Here is a 25,258-nt window from a genome sequence, read left to right as displayed (position 1 = left end):
AAGTGATTAAAATGTGTTCCACCTTTGTTCCACCCTTATGTGACTACACATCCAGAGTGACAGAAGGCCTAGATTTCACACTTAGCCTAAAAACAACTATCCCATCAAAGAATTATCGTCATTAGGTGATAATGACGATCGATTTGATGCAGTTTTATGTTTCCTTTTACATGTAATTCTGCAGATGATCATTATTCAGCACAATAATTTAAGGGCACACTTTATGAAAGCTTGGACATCGATGTTCTAACTGGAAAAAATGGTTTACAGGTTTGTAAATGCCTCAGTTTATTAACAACACATTTATTTAAAACTGCATCTGCAAACGGGCTGCTACAGCCAACACTGCAGAATAAAATGACATATTTTACATTAGGAGGAGAAGATATCCATACACAGAATTTACCATTTTATTCTAAAATGTTTAGAAAACAAATGAAATTATTTACATATGTTACAGCCTGCTTTAGGGATTAGTACTTGTTTGTGTGTTTTGTGTTGCAGGAGTTGTGATACGGGAGGACTGTTTTGCTTTGAGTTTTCCTTTGAGGTTTTTTTTTTTGCACATACAATGTATACCATATACTTGCCTAGCCATCCATCACTATGCTACACCACTAATACAGACCTACACACACCTTTCTTAATTTATTTAATTACTTGTGATCTATGAGCGGGTTGCAACACATGAACTGCACATTGTGACAGAACATGTGACAGAAGAATCTATAGCTCCAAGTTGTTCTCTTAATGGTGAAATGCTGAGTTGAGCCAGTTAAGCATATTGCCACCAACTATGGATATGGGTCAAATCAAGGAACAGCATGTGGCCTTAGTTTTATTCATAAAACATAAAACTAAATATTGCTACACTTTAATTAACTGACTGTGTTTTAGCTGTATGAGCCATCCTATAAAGCACTCAGTTTACAAGTTGGTCTAAATGCTGAACCTATGAACTCTCAGCTATGGAGATTAGGTACAAGTCTGATGTCTTCTGGCTGTAAAAGACCTGTCAGGGTTCTATAGCTCACCTATAAGACTTGAAACTGACTATACAGCATATCCTTACAAGTCTAGAAGTGCCTTGAAATTTCCCAGGAGAGCATGCAAGACCTTGCTTTGAAAAAGGACATACACTGATGCCACATACCTCTGGCCTAAAAAAAAGGTGCTACAATGAGAATGGGTGGACACAAAAAAAGACGAATTATAATTTCAGTGAGAGAAAGTCTGCTTTTTCTAATTTCAGATTTTTTTTTTCCCAACTTCTACCCAACCCTTCATTGCTCTTATGGTGACCTCAGCTACCTCTTATTTCACTGTCACCCCAGGGGTCTCAGTGTCTGCTATTACTTATTCTTTTCATCTCCCGCCTCCAGCCTTCCATCTCATTTCCTGTCATTAATGATCCTGCAATGTCCCTCTTGTCTTTTTCTCATGAAGTGAGAATGTGAACACAATGTGACATCATGGTCTCACTTTTAGTAGAGGAGCAGTTAAGTATTTGAAGCTAAAATGCAAATAGTCACCGTTAATTCACATTTGATTGTATTTTACCTTGTAAACAGTTCCAAAAGCTCCGGAGCCGAGGATCTTGACTCTTTTGAGTTCTGTTTCTTTCAGGATGCGAAGCTGGGCTTGATTGGGTGCCGTTCCACTGGGTGTTAAAGGTTCCACCAACTAAGAATGCAATAAATAAGTCAGTGAGTGCTGGAAGACAAGTCTAGAATCTACATAACAAAAGCTACTAAGATTAATTCATGATACTTTAAATTAAAACATCACAACTTATCACAGGATTAGTCCAATTGCTTGTTGCTGAGCAATTAAATGCAATTTAGCTTCTCAGGATCTCAGGAACACACTTCCATATTAGAAAAAAACAAAACAAATAAAACCCCAAAATAAAACACACCTTTCTTCCATGCAAAATCCTTCTTTAGAGGATAGGACAGTTTCTAAAAGCTGTGACCCAAATTCCAGGAAGTCAGGTAGTGAAACAGGTTGTACAATAACAATGAAACTGAAATTACTATTTAAATTGTAGAAAAACAAGAGTAATTTCATACAAAAGTTTGACTCAAATGCAACATTTACTCTTAAGGAAGGTTCCAGTGGGTAAGAAAAGTACACACACACACTGGGTGGGTGGACAAGCAACATGAACACCCAAGTTTGTGACACTGATAACTCAAGAACAAAGCAACGTAGGACTTTCAAATTTATACTACAGGTGTTTCTACTAAAAATCTCAGATGAGTTTGAATCTCAGGGTTAGAGGTCAAATTTTCTGAAAAACTTGTGACTCAAGAACAAAGCGACATTGGAGTTTCAAATTGATACCATAGGTGTATCTACTAAAATCAAGACAGCTGGTTGTAGTTACGTTTATTGCCCCTGCACTTGTGGTTACAGTAGGGTTGTAATGGAATTTTTTTCCAGGAAGATAAATCTAGACTATGATGAACCATTATTATGACATTCTCTATGGTAAAAGGAAGTGAAAGCGATACTACATGGGAACAGAAGAGAGTGATGGAGAAAGGTGGATGAAAACAGAGAAAGACTGGGGGAGACAGATAATTGAGGCAGCTGAACGGGAGTTGAAATTTTTGTTGTCTCATTACTGCTCAAGTGGAGGAACAAACAGATGAAATAGTAGGAGAAGCAGAAAGATTATATCCGAGGAGGGAGGAAGGAAGATGTGGAGCGGGAAAGGAACTGTAGCAGAAACAACAACAAGACAACGATGGAGAATCGAGCTGCTGAATTAGTCAGAGGATGCAAAAGCATAAGTGAGGGAGCAATATAAGGAGAATTAAAGGAGAGGGCGGAAGATTAGAGAGGGAGAGAGGACAGAGAGAGCCTAACAGACAGAGTGTAAATCAGCCTGGCTGTGCTTGGCAGCTTCTGTCCCTCTGGCTTATGGTTACCATTTGATTAAAAACAATAGCCATTCTTCATTTAAATGGAATAACAAATCAGCTTCTGCAGGGTGGAAACAAGTAGGCTGGGGGGCCACAAACACACCCAGGACAATACAGACGTCTTTAAAATGATCTAACCGTACACACACAAAGGCAAAGCTCTATGCTATTTCCACTGTGCTGGGAGCTGTCCAGCATTAGTGGTGCTGAAGATGTTGAGGCTGTGTAGCAGCCGAACAGCAGCAAATGTAGCTATCCACCTTCTCTCTCTACACTGCATTTCTGAAACTGAAGCAAGTGCTGCCTGAAATATACTGATCAAAATATTAACACCACATATCAGATCTTGATGAATGAAATATTTAAGTTAACATACACTATATGTGCAAAAATACTGAGTCACCTACACATTACATCTACTGGAGGACCAAGGTCCATGGAAACCATGCCATGGAGCTCTCGGTGCACGGTGTTTGTGTTGATGTTATTTGCCACTGTGCAATTATTGAATCATCAGAGCCATGGCAACCTTTACACACAACACACCTCAGCACTCAGCGACCCTTCTCTGTAACTTTATGTGGTCTTCAATTTTGTGGTTGAGTTGCTGCAGTTCCTAAATGCTTCCACTCTAAAATAATTCCACTAACAGGTGATTGTGGAATATCTAAGAGCAAAAAAAAACCCCTGTGAATTGTCTTATTGTAACAAAGGGATCCTGCCGCAATATTGCACTCAAATTCAGTAAGTAAAATAATGTAATTTGTTGAAAACAACGGTTAGTGGAATCTAAAGTGCAATTCAAAATCATACCAAAAATCTAAATTAAATTGCTCAAGTGTTGCTTCATTGTTTTAAGAAGTTTATATGTTGCTATTCTATTAAAGTGGTGAGCTGGGCAAAATGACATTAAAACCATTAGACAAACATTTCACGTGCAGACTGATCTGATTAGATTTATAGTCCATCAACATTTTCTTTTAACAAGTCTAAAATTATTTGTTATATAGTGATAGGATGAGGGGGAAACTGTCATGGTCTGCGAGGGCAGACCGTATGGAGTGAGTTGAGGACCCAAGAGCAGACAGAGGCGAGGAGACGAAACTGAACTTAACAAAAAGCGAGCCTTTATTTAGGGCTGAAAACTCACGGAAAAAACAACAACAAAGTAACTGAGGGAAAACCTGAACATAGACTAGGAAACTATGACTCTTACTGAGAATTTAGACTATGACTAAACAATATACAAACTATGGCTGGGAAACTATGACAAGGGGTAGGGGAGATAACACAGACGACACGACGACGAACAAAGGAAGACTGAGGACTTAAATACACACATAAGGTGATCAGGGGAAGTGGAGACACATGAGAACACAGCTGACTAGAATGAAACATAATGACAATACAGAGGAGAGTAACACTAACTACAATGAACAAAGAACACCAGACTCTTCCAAAATAAAACAGGAAACATGGAGACATAGACATGAACTTAACATAACCGCATAGACAAGAAACATGACACGTAGACGCAGGAACCAGGGAGACTAAGTACAGGGGGAGATGACAGAAACAACTAAAAAATAAGGACTAACTAGCAACCTAGAAATTAACTGGATCGAAAATGAATACAAAAATACCTAAAACTCAAACACGGGGTCACACGACCCAGTACCATGACAGAAACTGATGCGCAGTGCCTGAAAACTAACTAGTTTCAGACTTTATTTTAAGCAAATGACTATTAATCAATGAACCTGCAATATAAGACTTTCCCTGCAATTACATAAAATGCATAATTTAATGTAAATACTAAAAATTAAGGAAAAATTATCTTCTTTTTTTTTGCAGCCCAGAAACAAATGAAGACAGGATGGTTTCAAAGACAAAAAAAGATTTCCCATTTCCTTCTCTGCTCCTCTACTTTTGGAGCATCTAATACAATTATTGGGCCATAAATACAGTATTTTTTATTAAATAAATGACATGTAACAAGAAAGGCTCTGTAATATTTTAAAATAGTGCCTGGATTTATGTATGACTACTAAAAAGAGACTAATGTAAGTACTCAAGAAATAGTGGCAGTTTAAGGGTGGCCCATATATGAACGGGTATAAAAGAAGTATAATAATTTATCATCTTAATGCTATTTCTTTTTCAAGACTCTTCACTGATACTTGTGCCCTGAATAGAGAGAAAGCACTGAAATGAGACCTTATTCTCAGTGTGGACACATAAGTACATTAGATGAAGTACTCTTCTGGTTTTTTTAGATAAAGAAAGAGTACTTTTGCCTCTTCTAATGGTATACTCCCTTAGCTCTTCCTAAAAGAAGTGCCCCTATAATGCACTGTAGGATATTCAAACCCGAGTCGTCAGAGTTTCTAAAACTTTCTACAGTTCTGCAATAGTTATTTAGAATCCACCAGTCAGTCTCTATTTTATTTCTTTTTGCTTTTTTCAGTCTTGTTTTTCTCATATTTTGCACAAGCACAGGCCTGCAAGCACATACAAAGGAAAACGTCACATCCATATATATTTCCTATGTCTACGCATTTTGACATAACAAAGTAATGTCATGAACTGCATTGTAGTAACAACGGTGGCATTATGAAGGCTTTCTTTAAAACACAACAAAACACTTTTATTGCACAAAATGACACATTGTACATGTGTGTTCATTATGATGGAGACATTTGTTAGATAGGTTTATAGTCTTAAATGGTAATTATGTGACAATTTATCTTAGGCCATATTAAAAGTATTCCAAAAGTAATGTAACAAATTATTTTCTGTGGAGACTAATTAAGTAACATAGTGCATTACATTTTTTAAAATAATGAGCAATGTGTAATACGTTTCAAAAGCAAAACAAATATCTTGTGATTCCACAAAAGACCATTTTCATCCATTTGCTCTGTGATTGTGAATTAATGAGTCTGAGAGGAGGAAACAAACTAACTAATGAACCAAACACTGGTACGTAAGAGGCAAAATTCCAATCAACTTTGAAATGAATGAATACATTTACAAGGAAAATCTACGCATTTTAATAAATAATGGCCTACATTTCCAAAATTAAATACAACAAGCTCACTATAGTGAAAGGTGTAGCAGTAGGGGTGATGTAGACAGCAATAAACTTTCATTTGTCTATTTTGCACTTCCTGGTGAACAAAGATATATCCATACTTCTTTATTTATTGACATTTGTTGTTTTCTTCTGAATAGGTCATTTTACTGTAACCTCTCCTCAAAGTCTGGAAGGATGGTTTGTGATAACGTGTTGATTTGGGGACAAAATCAGGTGTATTTATTTACTGATAAATCCAATTGCAATGTAGCCTGTAATTTGATTATGTAATCTTCTCCAGGCATAACAGTACCATGGCATATTAGAGGGAAACAAATACGAGAAACAGAGCCAAGATTAAAGTAATAAATTTTACTTTTAGTTCTTTAAAACTATGGCAGAGTTATTTGCGCTAATGGGATCCAATTTTAGAGGCGTATACTATAAGATCTCTGTTGACACAAAACATTTAGCATAATTTGGGCCAAGGTAACTTAACCTATGTCCTTAGTTTCTGATTATCTTTCAGTGCAACAAACAGCATGCTCTTTCTCGCTGGAACATCAGCTTTTTTTTTTAAACTTAATCCATTTTCCTGTTTACCTCTGTCTCCAGGAAGCGGCGAAGGGCCCTCTTTTTCTTAATGTTCTTCCGTCGCACAGACACTGCTACACTGAGTACCATGATCACCACCATGAAGAGTCCTCCGATTACGCCTGCTGCAATCAGAGGGGTTCTGAAGAAAAGACATTGGAGAAGGAAAGGGAAGAAAATACATAAAGAACAAAGGGCATGCAATGAAATTACAGAAAAGGAAGAATGTTACTGGGTATCAGTAAAGAAGATCACACACAAGCACAAACTAAACTAAAAATACATCAAGCAAACATCGGGCTAATATAAGCACAAAGATTAACACACATAACATGTTTCTACAATATATATCCATGTGGCCGATCCCTTAAAAACCTCTTCACCTTCGGTTTTTGTGTATTTTCCCACTAAGCTTCATGTGGTAACAAATATCCCTCCATGCCCTCTCATTAAAATCGGGGCTGAGATCAAAAACATGGAAATAATCTTCAAAGAGAATCCTCAGAACCACGCTGATGCTGTCACTTGAAATGAAGAATCTCAATATTTTTACTGATATGCACCTCAAACTGTCTGAGTTGGCTTTCTGATATACTCGGCCATGGCTGGTTTATTTGATCTATCGGAAGAACCGTTCATAATCAAAATAAGGATGTTATTCGGGGTTGTATATTACGGACTTCAAGGATACACCTCTATAAAATGATATCACATTCAGCCCTGTTCATGGGAAATGAAGAATGCTTTATCTCTCTGTCATCACAGTCTGTGGCTGCACAGGGGAAATCTCTATACATGTGATGGTTAAAAGAAAGGGGGTCTAACCAATGAAGACACGCGGGCACTATTACCTTACTTTAGATAGAGACAGGTGTCAAATTAAAGGGAAAAAAGCAGAAAAGGTGCAACACATTATTGTATAGTTATGCAATTATTATCCTAGCATGCTCCACTGAATTTCTAAAAATGTTGAGCAGGCACAATTGATTCAGATTTTGTAAAAAGATTGCAAGTGACTTTCAAGGAGGGTTTAATGTTTCAGTCCCATAGACTTCATTATTCATAAGTGCTTCAGTAGCACAGTGACTAAATTACAGATTGTTACATTTGTATTTAGAGCTATCAAAAAGACACAAGTACATAACTAGGGTCAGAAATTATGGTTGTACCCATTTAGTGACTCTGGTGTTTGGGCATTAGTGCAGTATGCAAGAGTTACTCTTCTTATGGTGACTGAAAGTTTCAATACAAGATGTAATAAGGCCATAAGCACTGCTGTGCACCAAAAGAATGGCACAGCCTGAACATTTGATCGCTGCAATGACCGAGTGTTGTGGCTATGCTGTGATCGGGGCTTTTTCTGGTGTCTATTTATCCTCTTAGCACTATCACTGAATCACAATTAACTTGAGTCAACTTGATCAACTTTATCCTATGATTTGTGACTGGAGCTGTTGTGGTGGCATCACACTATATGTTATCCTAGTCTTAATTTTACCCCAATCTGTGTCTTGGAACCAACAGTGAAGGAGAAAAAAAATACTCTAGATATATAAAACCTGTGGTTCTTTAGATTGTCCACTAAAGACTTTGGATAATTATAAAATGCCCTGGTGACTCCATGGCATCATCACGATTCTTTGGTGAAACAGCTTGATCGTTGCCAACATACACAGGTTTGTTTCTCGGAAAGAAGAGATTGAGGCCATTTTAAAATTGCTCTGAAGCTACAACCAGGTGATGTTTACCTTATTTTTGAGGCTTACTAATATCTGCAGATGCAACACACTTACTTTATTATTTACATGTGATATGTATATACAAAGATAGCAACACTGGTTTCTTGCTGCCACAATGAAATGATTAGGCAGCTAGTAAATTCAGTGCACCCGGGGGTGAAATGCACCAGCATATAATGCCTGTGAAGCCCTGCACTGCTTCTACAATCTGGGTTTTATATGGATTAAACAAATGAGATATGGTATAACGAGATGATTAGTGAGCTTTAGAGGTGCTGGTAGACTATTTTGGAAAATAATCTAGACTAATTGTTCTCCCCATTTCTCATCTTTATGCTGTTATCTATCTCTTGGTGTTACCTCCATATTTAATGGGCAGTTATGAAAGTGGTATCGAGCTTCTCATCTAACTCTCAGCTAGACAGCAATGTTTTTTTTGTGTTTTTCTCCACAAAATATCAATAAAGTTCTTAAACAGAAAAGTTTAAGAGAGAGTGGTAAATGTAAATATTATGTTTGATTTCATTAACTTACGCACTGCAGTTTCACTATGGATACATTTCAAAGCAGAGGAATGAAGCTAATTTGTGTGAAATGAAAGCCACACGGTTAATTTTGTGCACGTCTTATTGTTATAGAATGAAAAGAAAACTGATGGTGAAAGACACCGTCAGCATGGCACTGGCAGTAGCTACATGAGGCTTTTCTCACAATGACAAATGTCATTTGGCATTGGGATAAACAGCTAATGTGCAATTCATTCTATACACTCAAATTTGGTGGCTTTTGCACACTCAGCAGAAACTTGATAGCACTGGGTTGAATCTCCTGCCCTCAGAACTAGATCTAGATTTGAAACATTTCGACAAAACGATGGAAACACTCCTCACAGATTTGACGTCAGCTATACATTCATGTATGCAAAAATCCCAGTTCACTACAAAGGTGCTGTACTGGACTGAGATCTGGTGACTTCAAGGCCCTTTAAGAACTCACTGCTGTGTGTGAAACCAGTCGGAGATGGTGTGAGCTTTGTGGCATGGTCTTCTGCTTTCTGGTGAAGCAGCTATTGGAAGATGCATGTTCTATGGTCATAAAGGGATGGACATGAAAACAATACTCAGATAGGTTGTGGTGTTTAAATGATGCTCATTTGGCACTAAGGACCCTGAAGTGTGGGCTCCTTATCGCTCATCAAATTACACCACCACCACCAGCCAGAACTGTTAATAAAAGGCTGGATGGATCCATGTTTTCAGTTTTTTTTTAATATTGCCGCAGAAATCAAAATTCATCAAACCGGGAAAGATTTTTTCCTTCTATTGTATGATTTTATTGAGCCAATGCAACATGTAGTCTCACCTATCTGCTCTTAGCTGACAGGAGTGACACCTGGTCAGGGCTTCTGCTGCTCTAGCCAATGTGCTTCAAGGTTTGACATGCTGTGCATTTGGAATGGCTCTTCTGCATACCACAGATGTAACAAATGGTTATTTGACTTACTCTTGCCTTTTTGTCAGTTTGAAAAAGTATAGTTATTTTCCTCTAACTTCTGGCATCAACAAGGCATTTCACCCAGAGAACTGCTGCATATTTTTTTTCTTTTTCTTTTTTTTTCTCCATAAACCCTAGAGATGGCTATGTGGGAAAATCCCAGTAGATCAGCAATTTCTGAAATACTGCCATTAGAAGATTTTGTGTAAAAAAAAAGAAAAGAAAAGAAAAGAAAAAGGCTTTGTGTAATGACATGACACTTTCAGCTATGCTCAAAAATGACACACTGTTGGACGTTTCACCAGTCGCCTTGTGTTAATCTTTCAGTTAACAGATTTACTACTTGTGTGACACATCAGAGCAGGCAACTAGACCTGATAGCTGTGGCTACAGCTACATCCTGGCCAGAGATATCAGAGATCTGATAAAAGCTGATCTCTTCACAAGGTCGGCTGATAGTTACTTTCAGCCATCTGCTGCAGTCCCCATTCATCCTACTGGCAGTTTCCCAAATATTATTTCAGAAGCACACTTGTAGATTTAGTCTTTTGAAGGATATGACTTGTTTTTTTTGAGCTACAGTAGAAGCTTCAAGATACTGAATACTGATTGGTCAGTATCAGGCGGAATATACAGTAAATGCCTTTACAGTGATTATCTCTATGTGAATGTACGCTGTGCTGCAAGACGGTAAAAGCTTCTTTCGTTTCACTTTTTTTGACACCCACTTTGATAGTCATCTCATTACATTTACCTTTTACCTGAAATTTGTATATAGTATTCTTTTTGATGTGCTGAAAATCTCCATTGCAAAATAGTGAACTGCAGGCTGTTCCTCTTGCCTACCAGCCTCTTTTTTTAATCATCCCTCAAAATGCCACGCAACAATTTTTAGCACCACTTGATTCCAAACTGCTTCACTTATGAAGTCTTGAATCTATTTGCTGCAAACTATGAGCAGCATTTTCTTGCCTTTTCTCCCCCCAGCTTCAGAACAAATGCTAAAGCACAATCAATTTATCAACAAACAGGCACACACACACACACAACCGTGCACAGAGAAGCATTAAGGACCTCACAGGGATTTGGGGCCTTAGAGCTATCCATTAATCAGAGACTTTGCTTACTGTACGGTTCTTCTATGTGTGTGCGTGTGTGTACTTCTGTTTAAGTGCGTTTGTACGTAAGCACATAATAGAGGGATCCAAGAAAAGGAATTTTGTACCTGTCCATCCAGCCGATGCAGTCTTGAAGTCTCGGTCCAATGCACCTTAGTAAATAAATACAGGACAAATGCTGTATTTTATCGTATTCAAACATTAATATCGCATATATAAAAATGTTACCATAACACACAGGCAGCCAAAATTAGCCAGAAAGTGTTGACCGTCAGAGATGTTTTTGCTTGCTCATTGTAGAGCAGATGTCAACACAACAACGATACCTTTTATATGATTAACGCGTTTTGCCTTAAGTGTGGCACAAATGTGAATAAAAGCCTTGTTGGCTACCATTTTTAGCCTTGCTTTAGAACTCACTAAGAGTTTACTTTTAGAGTGACAGATTACAAAGTTATACTGACTTCTAATGAAAACTAACCAAATCTGTTGGACGTTTCACCAGTCGCCTTGTGTTAATCTTTCAGTGGCATCACACGTCACATATACTGTCTCTGAAATTTAGTAGCTCTTTTGAATGTTTGGAAGCCTCCAGCTCTGTCTCTCTCCCACTCAGAATTGTAACTGTAACTTCGGTCGTTGCTGTGCTTGTAACTGTAACTTCGGTCATTGCTGTGCTTTTTGGAAGTCGAATTTCCCAGAGGAACCCACCCGAGGGATTAATAAAGTTCTATCTTATCTTATCTTATCTTATCTTATATATATCCCTCCCCCTCGATCAGCTTGTTGGGTTTTTTGCTGCTCTGAGAGGCGGCCCTGCTTATGAAGCTGTACCTGTGACAGTGTCAGCCTGGTGTTTTCCATTTACGACAACATTGTTATGCTTAAGTGAGCTGGATGCTGTCACTCACAAGAGGAGAAATAACACACAGGGAAGTGACATAAACTCCCGGTGGAATTAAATACAAAATGATGTCTTTCCAAACCTTGTTGAATATTACATTGAGCGATCAGTGGCTAGTGAGCAGTGGAGAGTGGCAGGGTATTAACTACCCTTACTTTCATTCTTTTTTCTCTTCAGGTTCATTTTCTGCTTCACTTCTCTATTTATCTCACATGTCTTGCAAGATGTAATTTTATGATAGCAGACTATGGCTGGCGAGAGCTTTGCAAGCACGTGCTTTTCAACCGCTAAATATATGAAGGTCAAATTTCGCTTGCAATATGAGCATGAGAAAACATAGCATGAATATTCTGTTAGTAACTAGTCACTTTGGTAAAATAAATAAAACAGTGATGTAGCAACTGCTTGCGGGGCAAATGGTGTGCAAATCCACTTCTTGTGACGACGTTACTCTAAGCTGATTACTCCCCACATCTCGAACTTGTCCTTTTCCTGTCTGCACTTACCCTTGGGTGCAGTTAGCATGGCAGGGGTGGCATTCGTTGTTGGCTTCAGCGTACTTGAAGATGAAGCTGTTGGCACCTTGCAGGCCATCAGGACACTTTTCCACACAGTTTGGACCGTCTTTGAAATGAAGGCATTTCACACAATGCTCTGGGCCCTTCGTAAAAAGAAAAAAAAAAGGATTTTTATTGATTTATTTTTTGTTTGTTTAATTGTGAAAACCTTATTTTCCTACATGAAAACTTACCATGTATGGACCATAACTTGTTGTAAACTGATTTTGTCACATGTGCTAGATTTGTAAAATGAGAGTATGATTAGTTTTATCGCTGGTAAGTCTGACTCCCTCTTGACAGCTTTTTATCACTTGGTAAGGTGTCAGTTTCAGTGTCAGCATCCTTTGCTGGAAGTATAGACTGTTGATTTTTCTGATATCATTAAACAAATAGGAAGGATGTCAATGGAAAATTGTATTTAGTAGTCAGTATAATCTTTTAGTGATATAAGTTTGCTTATGGTAGGATGCTGTTTGTAGTTATTTGTATTAGGAAATGTTTAACCATGTATACTTAGAAGCATATAATTAATTGTGTAGTGACAGGATGTGTGCACCCCAGGAATGCACCCCCACGTCCTGGGAGCATGAGAGCTCGTACCTTGTCTTGTTGTTTATGGGGCCACACTCTGACCCCACACACACACATACACACACATACGCTCAATGGAGTATAAAATAAAGACCGGGGCAGTTCTCTCACTGGAGTCTCTTAGAGTGGAGGCTGCCCTTGCTAGCAAGAAGTTCTGTGTGTTTCTCTTCTCTGAGTCTTTACTGAAGAAGTGTTTTAGAACATTTTCCCTAACAAAGGACAAATCTGTCAGGTTGAACAAACTGTGGGTTATTGTTAGTTACTTATGATTTTTCTTTTAAATCTGTGAAGCAGTGGAAGCTTAAGAGTGAAAACGCAATAACAAGCGGCAAAAGACAGAAAGTGGAACTGGTGGAGTGGAGGAGAGATGAGAAAAAAAAAAAAAGGAAGTGCTGTGGAGTAATAAGCGAAGGAGAGAGACTGGACATGGACATTCAGATTTACAGAGAGAGTAAGGGTGAACAAGATATAGTGAGAGAGAGAGAGAGAGAGAGAGAGAGAGAGAGAGAGAGAGAGAGAGAGAACTGGGAGCAGAGGAAGAAAGCATACGAGCATCATAAAGCTGTGTGAGCAGAGCAGGCAGATAATAACCATCGCTCACAGCACACACAATGACCATAACAATCCGCCTAGAACAGGATTTATGGAGCTAATATAGGCGAAGGAGGGGGTAGGAAGGGAGAGGAAGAGAGGTGAAAGAATCTCACAGACGGGCCTCGAAACATCAGCAGGCCTAAAGAACATCGTACTTACAGACTATATACATACATAAGCACAAATGGTTGGAAAGCGAACAAACCGCCATAGCTTTGAGTCACATAAGCAACACTGATTTCTTACTTGTATCTACACAATAAATAACAAAAAATGACCCACAGACACAAAATTATATGTGCCAACTTCAACAATAAAATCCATCCCAACTGAACTATTTAAGGACTCTTTGCAACACAAATTAAAGTTAGTCATGAAGTTACACAGGTTGAAACTTTGCTCCACAGAAAACAATGCATTTCCAATGCATTGCTATACAGATGACATCAAGCATATTTATGACACTGACAGGGCACGCTAACATTTCTCTCATTTAAACTGATCTCCACTGGATCCTTTAAAATCTTCCCTTTCCCTGGCCTCAAAGTCCAGGCTCCATCATATCTTAATGACCTCATAGTGCAACACCCAAAAAGAGCACTTCACTCACAGAATGAAGGCTTAGTTGTAGTTCCAAGAGTTACCAAAAAGTACATCTAGAGGCAGAACATTCAGCTACAGCGTGCATGAAGGCAGACTCTCACCATTTTTTGGATTAAGCTCGAAACTTTCCTTATTGAGGAAGTTTTAAGTTAGGGTTCTTGCCTTTGAACCATCCTTTAGTTATGCTGCTGTAAGCTACAGGCTGCTAGAGGACCTCCAATGATTACCTGAGCACCTGCCATCTACTCTTGTCTCTATAACTGCCCATGCATTTGTACGCTACTATTGCATGTCATTAACTTGGTGGCTTTTCCCTTTTGTAGTGTATGTTCTTTTTTCCCTTCGTCTTCATTTTCTTCCAAAGTTAATTTCCTGAGCTTCATATTCCTGACCTGTTGTTTCAGGCTCCACTAATCCGCCAAATGTTTATTATTATATTGTTTGTTCTTAATTGTTTCTCTATGCTCTTCTTTTCTCTATTGCTTTTCCCTCAACCTAGCAGTTAGAGGCAGATGGCTACCCTTCTTCAGTCTGAATGTGTTAGAGGTTTCCTCTTCTTAAAAGTTTTTTTTTTCTTTTTTGCTCCCACTGTCACAAAAAGAAATCGCTGGCTTTCACAGTATAATATTGTGAGATGTTTATCTTACAATGTCTGGCATAAAACTACACTGAACTGAACATTGTGCACGACAAATGCAGCTGAGAAAGAAAGACACATAAAAATAAATTTTCTTAGGAAAAGCCATATCTTTCCTTCTGTCTCTATGTGTATTATTGCTTTGTCAGTCAAATCAAAACAAGAAGTAGTGTTTTGCATAGACTTTATATGGATGCCTATGTACTAATGCCTCTGCATGTGCTCTTTATAGCTTCTGTGTGTGCGAAAATGTTCTCACCGTGAGTATAACTATGCAAAGTGAAAGTCTTGCTGCTCTCGCTGGCTTTAGCGTTGAGCTTGGCACTTTGATTTTCTGAGTGTCTTCCCACCCGTGGATATTTGTATGTATGTGTATGCACTTGTGGCATCACATCAACAAGCTAAATTATGTGACAGAGCAAGCAAATGGTGTTTGGTCCAACGGGGTATTGGGGCAACTAAAGCTCCAACCTAAGCATCCTGCTGTAAATATAAATTAGTCTGCCAGCACAAAAGAACGTGTGTAATACTCTTACAGTATAAGTGTATGCCTATTTTTTCCATCACTAGACACATGAACTTCAGGAGACACTTAAAAAAAAATCGATATTATGTATTATAACTATGCACATGTATATTTACTTGCTGTATGCTCAATCATTCAGGTAAGTAAATGCCAGAAAGTTGATTCTGTTCATCGTGACATAGTTTTCAGTGGGAGAAACTGTTAGAGTTTGTATTGTTGATTGTTATTTATGCTTAGAAATGTTTAACCATAGATGCTTAGAGGTGTATAATCAATTGTGTAGTGATAAGTTGTGTGATCTTTAACAGGCTACAGAGGCAACCAAGAGTGAGTCGGAGGGAGACAGACGTTTGTGCTGGACTTTGCTCCTGGCAGCACAAAGTATTTATGTAAAAAAGAGAGGGAGCGACGGCTCCACAGCTGCGCGGGTTCACGCGAGCGCGGTCACGCGGGTTTCACGCGGACCTGAGCCGTGCGGTTAATCGCAGGCTTAAAAATGGAAGAGATTAAAATGTTAGAAGTTTTCAGAAAACACACCAGCCTTGAAGAGCGTGTGGAGAAGGCCAGCCCACATCAGCAGCTATGCTCTGGTGGGTGGCTGTCCCCCCACCCCTTGCTGACACAAAACGTTAACTCTTCAGCCTGTGTGCCAGACCATAGACGTAATTGAGGTGGATAGTTGTTAAAAGTCATCTACATTACGCTTGTGGTTGCTTAAATTCAGTACGATGACATGTGAGGTGAAGTGATATAGGTAAATATTTAAACTAATGAAGTGCATAGAGGCACTTGACCTGTGTGGAAGACTGTCGTCTTATTATGAACCATTGTTGAGATGTAGAGCACACCTGTGAAAACAACTAATATGCTGAACCCTGTATGAAACATCTAAAAGTACATGATGGAGAAGCTGAGTTGAATATGAAAGTGTAAGACTTTGCCGCTGTGGGCAGAGCAACTACTGTGTGATGTTGCGTTGCAGTTTTTTTTTTTTTTTCTTCTGAGCTGATGAGCAGGCTACACATTATCAGATCGAGAGCTGTCTGAGAACTACTCTAAGAGAGGGAAACAGCGCTATGATAACTGTGATAACTGGAGTGTGCAGCGTTTCCATGAGCAGTTTTCCTGAATCTTGACTCTTGTGTGTGGGGTGTTCATAGCATCAGCATCATGTTTTTGTTTATTTGTTTTGTTGGGTTGAAAATAATTAAATAAACGTGTGATCATGCCTATGGATCACCATGGCACATATCTCCAGCCATATGATTTATTTATGCAGATGACAAAGTGAGTGTGAATGTGTCTGACATCACAGTGTTTTTGTGCACTGTGCAAGAGTAATTGCCTTTGATTGTGAGTGACAGCGGTGATTTTGCAGGTCACCAGCTATTGTAAATTTTAAAAAAAAGCGTGAATAAGAGGGAGAATTTATATTGTAGAAAAAAAATAATCATAGGAAAAAGGTTTTGTGTTGATCAACCAAAAAAACAACTATAATTTCATTTTCTGCTTTTAAGAAAGGATTGTTCACAAAAACACAGAGCGAGAGAGAGAGAGAGATATGTGTTGATTAAGCATTGATGATAATAATGAAAATGTCTTAGTTGTCACTTTCAGGTGAAAAGCAGACCTGAATCAATTTTCCACATGCAGCGGTCGGAAGAAAAGTTATAGTTTAACAATTGGAAACGTTCAAGCCAAGTTTCTGGCTGACTTATTTACAGCACGATCTGTCTCAAAACTCTCACTCTTCCCTGAAAAAACCTGATCAGCAGGTTTGACGTCTTTCTGGCTTTCGGGACTTTTTTGGAGATCAGCGCGCTAAGCTTGCTGGATTTGAGGCCAGGTTCTGCGGCGGCAGCATGTCGAAATGCTCAGAAAGGACTGAGTGACTCGGGCAAGCCACATGCGGCTAGCATGCTGGCTAGCGACCATAGCTACATGAAAGAAATGGACCCTTCATGATGCGCTCAACGTGCCGGCGCTGTGGTGGGAAAGGCTCCATCATAAACACGCCCTGCGCCCTGTGCAGAGGTTCAGGCCAAGAAGAAGAAGACGATGACTTCCAATCCCAAGAAGGTCGGCCCCAGTGTGGGCGAGCTGATTGTGAAAGCCGTGGCCGCCCTCAAGAAGGCTCTGGCTGCCGGAGGCTACGATGTGGACAAGAACAAGGCCCGTGTCAAGACCGCCATCAAGAGTCTGGTGGCGAAGGGCACTCTGGTGCAGACCAAGGGCACCGGGGCCTCCGGATCCTTCAAGATGAACAGGGTTACTGAGACCAAAGCTAAGACGCCCGCCGCGGCCAAAGCCAAGAAACCGGCAGCAGCTGCTAAGAAGTCGCCCAAGAAGGCAGCAGCAGCACTTCAGCTACTAGACAGGACAAAGCTGAAGGAGAACTGCCGGGACTGTTGAAGTGGGAGAGGACAAAAGAGTGAGAGGACAACAGAGTGAGAAGACTAGGTGAGAACACATAGGAATTATTTAATGTGGGAAATCAAAATTTGGGTTAGCAAACCTGGGGAAAAGAAAACTGACTGCTTAAGTTGGAAAATTGAGACGGAGTCTGAAACATTGCGAAAATAGAAACATATACAAAATCACACACACACAAGCAGAACATGCATTAACCCTACTAACAATTCCAAACACAAAATGACTCATGAAGACTCATAGCACATTAGTTAAGAAATGATTAAATAATAGCAGAGAAGTGTGTAGGAAAGGCAGCTTTAAGAACATGCTCTGCTGGAGATGCAGCTCCACAGACATGCATTAGACCTGCCTAATAACACAGACACATGTAATGAAAATTAGCTTGTTATCTTTCATCAGTGTTAAATTAGTGTCAATTTAGCAGACACTTGTTATTAAATACTGAATGTATCCAATGCAAAAAATTGACTCTCTGGGTTGCAGGACAACAGTTTAACCTTTGATCCTGGGTTGACCACCAACCAGTGATCAGACAATAAATTTAGTTGTTAATATAGTAAATTGGGAGAAGCTTCCTGCTTGATTAATGCAGCACAAGTGATTTACTGTATGAGGGAAATTGTCTTTTGTGATACTATTTTGAACATGCTTTTCTGTCGTCCTGTCAACTTAGTGGGTTAATAGCTGATATGCAAATTAGTTGATCGGTTTTAGATTAATGAAAGGTGACTGAATTCTAGTATGGGTGAATGAGATGTGTTGGAGTTGTTGTGTGTTGAGTGGAGACTCTAAAACACTGAGTTTCCTGCTTTGATGTGCGAGTGAATCCTGTATTTAGATACACAACTCTGAATACGTCAGAACAGACTGTTTTGTGAAGTGCATGACAGCATGTCACATGTTTTATGATGAAGGGAAAAGGAAAATTGAATAAAATAGATCTGTGACCTAAATGAGTGAAGAGCACAGACCTGGGGATTAAACTCATAGCTAATAAGGCATTAAGGTTATGTTGTTTTGTGCAGCTGATGGTTGATTTGGAGTGAATCTAGCTGATGATTTTTCTTTTGTTGTGAAGTTGAGCCTGCCAATTAGTATGATGGTATGATGAACCATGCTAATGGTATGATTTACCCTCCTGAGATGAGGAGCTTGTGTCATGACTTAACAAGGCCTTTTTATTTTGATACTTTCACAGTGCACTGAAAGTTTTGTTCGATAATCTCTGTTCTTTAAGCAGATCTGCACGTCGGGAATTAAAAGCGCTACACGTCGTCGAGAAAATTGTGCCAAGTGAGTTCTCCACATTTAAATGGATTCTGGAGAAAGCCACTTATTTGGGACAATTATTAAATGACAGTCCCAGTCCAAAAGGATTCAGCGATGTAATCCAAACTAAAGTTCTTCTTTTTCTTTTTGAAATGACGTCATTTTGCTGAGAGTGGAAACTAAATGCGACGATAGGTTCCACTATCAGCAAAGAAAGAAAGAATGAATGCATGAATGAGTGAGTGAAAGGAAAACAAACTGACTGACTGGTAAAAGCTGACAAAAGCTGACAAGACTTTACTGATGTAACACGACTGTGTGAAGTTGACCCCCGCCTGGCAGGGGTGCAGATGAGTCTGTGTGTGCTTCCCTTTACAGAAGCAGAAAGATGACAGCAACACTCGAGGTTGCGTGATGATTTAACATTTTAAATGCCATTTTCTGTGTCTGTGAATTTACTATGTGTGTGTCATTCACTAGCTTGTGTGCTCACAGAGATAACTGTGACAAAGTATGCATACGCCTGCGCAAGCGCTAACATTTGCATTTTCGTTTTTACAGCATTACGGTTCTTCATGTGTTTGATCATGTGATTTATAGGAATACTGGCTAATGTTTCTCTACTATAAGATTTCTGGGTTTATGTGTGAAGAGAACTGTAGTTACAGGCTATATGTTGATGGAGAAATTAATATAGTTTGAGACATACTGTGATGAGACCAGTGTTACTGTTTCCACAGCGAGTGTTAACTTTATGGTGTTTTATGGCACCTCTGGAATGTGGATGGCCGACGCCTGCCCACCAGGATGGTCAATGTGTATTGCTAATGTTTGTTTTTCTGAGACTGCATTTACAAGATTCAGCTGAAGCGGACAAGTGACATGAGTAAAACAAATAAGAGATTACGGTAATTATGGAATAGTTTATTATGGGCTCATTTGCTGGCCACTTTTGAACCCATAATAATAATATATGAGTGGAGTGACTTTGCTTAAGAGAAGTCACTGATTACATTAATGTTAACAGAGTACATGGGATAATCCATGTCTGAGGTGGATTAGGGTAATAGTTGTAGTTACTGATTTGAGAAAACCTGCACATGACACTTGTCTTGCTGATGTTGAATGCTTATTACTCTTATGATACAATTGTTTACAGGTATGAAGTTTGATTTCACTTCCAGATTTTGCTTTCCAGGCCGTGATGGTGTGTATGCAGGCTCCTGGGAGAGCCAGGTGTTAAGCAAACTTAATATGCAACACACGCTAACATCTTTTATTGCAGGGTTACGGAGCTACTCCGGAGGAGGTGCCCTGATGTTGCCTGGGACATGATCTAGCTAATCTTTTTCTTTAGGACAGGGATACAGGTTTGGTGAGTTGACGCATGGGAATGTCCATGCGTCAAGAGGTGGAGTGCAAGGATTAACATTAAACAATGTTTACGATTATTGTTGCAGTGATTTGTGTGATTAGCCGTTTATTTACAAGTATTAAACCTATGCAAGTGGTGCATCCATGTTCAGATGAGGCTTTGATGGCCTATAAGTGAAGTTCACTGAACTAAAGAATGTGGTTTGATGATTGTTGACATGCTCTCCAAATAGAAGTTTTTCTTCTTAGCAAGGAAATACAGGTGCAGCAGTAATCTCCTGAGAAATCTTCAGAGGCCCAGTGAGAAGCGTGAACCATTCCAGGCATAGCTGACAGCCAGGCAGTGGTTGAGGTCAAAGGTCAAGCTGGTTGGGGCCCATCATGAGATCAGACCTTGGAGCCACAGCAAGGACCATGAAACTGCCTGCAAAATAGAGGAGAGGATCGTCCACAAGATGGGAGCTGAGGCCAGGAGAGAGGCTTCAGGAGGATCAGAGATCATCTTCAGCACAGCAGACATCACACAGAGAGCTGTGCTACTGAGCTTCCAGGAGATTTTAAATAAAATGAAAGATTCAATATTGACGCTGAGGAAGACAACTAAGGTGTATGACGTGCTCTGCCTTAAACCTTCAGCAGCGTTGGAACATGAAAACTCGTGGGATGAGGGGAGCGTGCCAAGCTCCATCGACAGCGCAGAAGGAGTTCGAGGATGACATCATGATTCTGTGAAAGCACAGGAACCAGAAGCTATGGTGGTGATGACAGCAGTTTCCTATGAACATCACCTAATGCTGTGCCACTATACTGTGCATACGATGACACTCTGAAGGCTGCTGGGATCATAACAGCAGTAAGACAACTGAACCCTGCACCCTTTCCACAGAGGTGTTTCTCTGCAGAGCGTGGACAATGAAGGAGTCATAAATATCCCCCTCGCAGGATGAAGGCCTGAAGTGAGGTGATGGGAGGCCATAAAACTAGAGTGCTGAGAGGTCTGCAGCTTTGGAAATAGCTGAGACCCATGTTGACAAACAACAAAACTAACTGGTATGTTTGAATGTTTATTCTACATACATTTGGACTCTGGTCCTATGGACAACGAAACAACTAGAAGAGACATTCATGACGCCCTGCAGAACTCAAACCACTCTGCAGAGAGACATGTGATTTGCACACCCGGAGGAAGCATCACCAAGCTGAGATGTTTTTGAAAATGTTACTTTCTTGGTTTCACTATTAAATTAACAATTTCTTTGGTTGCTCGTAAGATGCAGTTTGCCATGAGATGAGCTCAATGAATGGGGTAACTGCTAATACATTTATTAAACTGTGTAACTTTTACAGTAATTTAGGGTGATTTGACATATGCTGAGTAAAAAAATGTTTGCATTGAAACTGTCAGACATGAGGTATGCATAACTGGGAACTTTCTAGCATAAAGGTCAAAAACGGGGGAATGTTAGAGTTTGTATTGTTGATTGTTATTTATGCTTAGAAATGTTTAACCATAGATGCTTAGAGGTGTATAATCAATTGTGTAGTGATAAGTTGTGTGATCTTTAACAGGCTACAGAGGCTTGGTGTGCATTCCACACTAGAATGCACACCTACATCCTGGGAGCACGGGAAGAGGTCGCATCTTGTTTTAATTGTTTTATGGTAGGATTAACGTAGCTACGTCTGTTCTAGTCTAAGTGCTTTTCTGTTTAGATGAACTGCTGGACTTCCTCACCGGGGGGGGGGGGTCTAGTCTACCCTCTTCCTGACCAAGGATGTTTGACCCTTTGATCAGCAACACACACACACACACACACACACACACACACACACACACACACACACACACACACACACACAGGCAAGGTACTCTTTGTTTGTATGTAGACGTCGTATGTTAATGAACCTATGCATATTCATGTAACCTCAATAAAAGGACAGTGTTACGGGGGGACGGACGAGAGCAACTGGGGTCAAGCGAAGGGACGGCGCTCTGTCCGGTCTCTCCCGTGCACGAGTAACATGAAGAACTTTGCCTATTTGTGTCTTGCTTAGCAGTGTAATTATATTGTCTTCAACGTTCCAGCGGATGGGTTCAAGCTACAAACCTATCAGAAACGCTTCATCACTCAGCCAAATGTCATGACCACTGATCAATGGCCATGAGCACTATTCACACAGAGTTGAGAAATGACTGCAACCAAAGCACCATGAGATGGTGAAAGAATCCCCTTTGACAATTTATATATTAATAATCATGAAACTGACCTCACGGCCCATTTTTAGTCAGTGGTGCTAGTTTTAGTCATCATGCAAATGTACTGTTTATAAGACTGAGGAAACTTGCAGTCAGTTGACAGTAAGGAAGTCACTTGAATGAGTGGCGTAACATTCCTTCCGCTGACACTATTGTGTGTTATGTTTATACTATGGTCAGTGTTGGGGAGTAACGGAATACATATACCGCCGTTACGTATTTAAAATACAAAATATGAGTAACTGTATTCCGTTACAGTTACCGTTTAAAAAGGTGGTATTTAGAATACAGTTACTTTGTTGAAATAAATGGATTACACGGCGGTACTTTCCTGTTTCATATTGTCACAGGTCAGGACTGTTTGGGTTTTGTTTGACAGCTATGTTCTGTTGTTTCAGGCAGAAGCGTTATGGTTGCCATGGTTACAGGGTGACGCTCTCTCTCTGCGTGTTTCCTGGGTGAGAGAGCGCCTTTTTGTTGTTGTTGTTGTGCTAAGCTAACAGGCAGAATGCTACAGGTATAGCTCTAAAGAATGTAGCCTCATGGGCAGTGTAGTCCGTGCTGCAGGGAGAATGGACTGCCATACCCGTTATGTGTCTGTGAGCGCGAGGAGGGAGAAAAAGGAAAAGTACGAGCTGTCATCGAGCAGAAACGGGAGCTGGAAGCATGTAAATATAATAATAACCACTGCAGCCAAGAAGAGTGCCTGAGGAGCCCAGTTGTAAGTAAGCTATTAAGACTCGACTGTACGCTGTGTTCGTGTTTTCCTCCGAAACAATAAGTTCCGTTGGAGCAGCCTTTCAACACCTCTCTCTGTCTCTGGCTAACAAAGTTGACCCAGACAACAAAGTAAAGCTATTTTTCGGCTACGAGCCCAACATGGAACCCACCATATTAGTCAGAGGTCCCTTTACTACGGTTCGGAGCCGTGGACCGTCAGTAACAGTAATAAATCACAGCAATAGTACATTCACGTAGTTGTAAACAGCATATATTAAATAATCCAAAGTATTCAGAATACGTTACTCTCATCGAGTAACGTAACGGAATACGTTACAGAATACATTTTGGGGCATGTATTCTGTAATCTGTAATGGAATACATTTTAAAAGTAACCTTCCCAACACTGACTATGGTCATAGATGGCTACTGCATAGTGTCAGAGAGAGGATGGGTATTTCAGACATTCAAGATTAAGAGTTAAGTTCAAAGTGCTGCAGAGAGTCATTTATAAGTTGATAATAGGATAATAAGTCCATCCATCCTTTTAACCACTTATCCAATTTAGGGTCATGGGGGCGCTGTAGCCTAAACCAGCTTTCACAGGGCAAGAGGCTCTGAAAGCTTCTAACTGGTCCGCTTCACTCCATCACTTTTCTCAGCGTATGACAAAGCTTTCCTAAACTGGCTGGGAGACATAATGTCTCCAGTGTGTCCTGGGTCTGCCTGAAATCTCCTTACAGTTGTATCTGATGTAAATACCTGGTATAGGAAGTATTCAGAAGGTGCCCTAGTGAAATGGGCAACACCTCAGCTTGCTTCTTTAGATGTTGAAGAGTAGCTGCTGCACTTTCAGCTCCCCTCAAATGGTTGAGCTCTGTGTTTTGTATCTAACGTAGAACCCAGATACCGTTTGGAAGTTCATATCTGCTGCTTGTTTCTGTAATTTTTGCTAACCAGCATCTGTTGCTAAAGTTGTGTACTGTATAGAAATGCAGAGTAAATCAACAGTCCACATCACTGCAGATGCTGCACCACTCCATCAGTAACATGGCCCTGAAAAACTTAAACTCCTCCATCTGAGGCAGCAAATAATTCCTAACCTGGAGTGGGAAGACCAGCGTTTTCCATCTTTATAATATATACAGTGAAGTTTGGATGCTGCTCACAGTTTATACTGTGTGCTTCTTCATCTGTTTGGCAGATTTGGAATTTACAAACACTAAACTTGTCCTCCTTTTTAAACTTACACTTACAAGAAATATGATGGGCTGTATTGGGCTTAAAAAGATCAGTTATGACAGGAAAAAAACACTCTTGGATTTTCAGGTTATAAAATTATATTATTGGTTTATTTTCAGATCTATTTTCGAATGTGTATTTTAGCTTTGTGAGATTTTCAGTCTGACATCAACATGACTTTGGCTTAACTGCCTGTTGTAAAAATGAATGAATGTTCCACTCTTTGAATGATTTGAGCGTGTTTGTATATCTAATAAAAATCATAAACACACTAGATCTACCATCAGCTCTTATTTGGTCCACAGAATAGCCTATAATTATGAATATTATGAGAAATTCAGTCTTTATACTTTAGACTGCATTAACTCCATTAGATCGCTCTCTGTAAGCTGTAAGCAATTACTCTCTGTAGTTATAACATGATTGCTGTAATCCATTTGGATTCCCATGCTGCACATATGAGATCGACACACGCTCCAACAGGTTGAAGGATTATTCCAATCTTAGATCATTTCAGACGACCTTTATTTCGGACAATAAGAATGTGGCTCCTGCAGCTACTCATTTCACATCTGCTCTATTCAAGGAGTTCATGCA

The 25,258-nt window shown here is 39.7% G+C and overlaps 1 protein-coding gene across 1 annotated transcript in view; it reads right to left on the bottom strand.

The window, feature by feature from the left end:
• Positions 1–25,258, bottom strand: part of erbb4b (erb-b2 receptor tyrosine kinase 4b) — a 361,178-nt gene that overhangs the window by 62,751 nt on the left and 273,169 nt on the right. Inside the window, exons 15-18 of the mRNA XM_085385312.1 lie at positions 12,362–12,516; positions 11,059–11,103; positions 6,610–6,742; positions 1,561–1,683 (exon numbers count right to left, since the gene is read on the bottom strand). Of these exons, the coding sequence (XP_085241438.1) occupies positions 1,561–1,683; positions 6,610–6,742; positions 11,059–11,103; positions 12,362–12,516 (456 nt within the window). The remainder of the gene's footprint in view (positions 1–1,560; positions 1,684–6,609; positions 6,743–11,058; positions 11,104–12,361; positions 12,517–25,258) is intronic.

This window comes from Rhamphochromis longiceps, linkage group LG16 (assembly GCF_057381845.1).
Source record: "Rhamphochromis longiceps isolate RC_006_pf linkage group LG16, R_longiceps_female_GT1.1, whole genome shotgun sequence".
NCBI classification, from domain to species: Eukaryota; Metazoa; Chordata; class Actinopteri; order Cichliformes; family Cichlidae; genus Rhamphochromis; species Rhamphochromis longiceps.
Note: the sequence above shows the minus strand (reverse complement) of the source record. Positions and strands in the feature narration are given on the sequence as shown.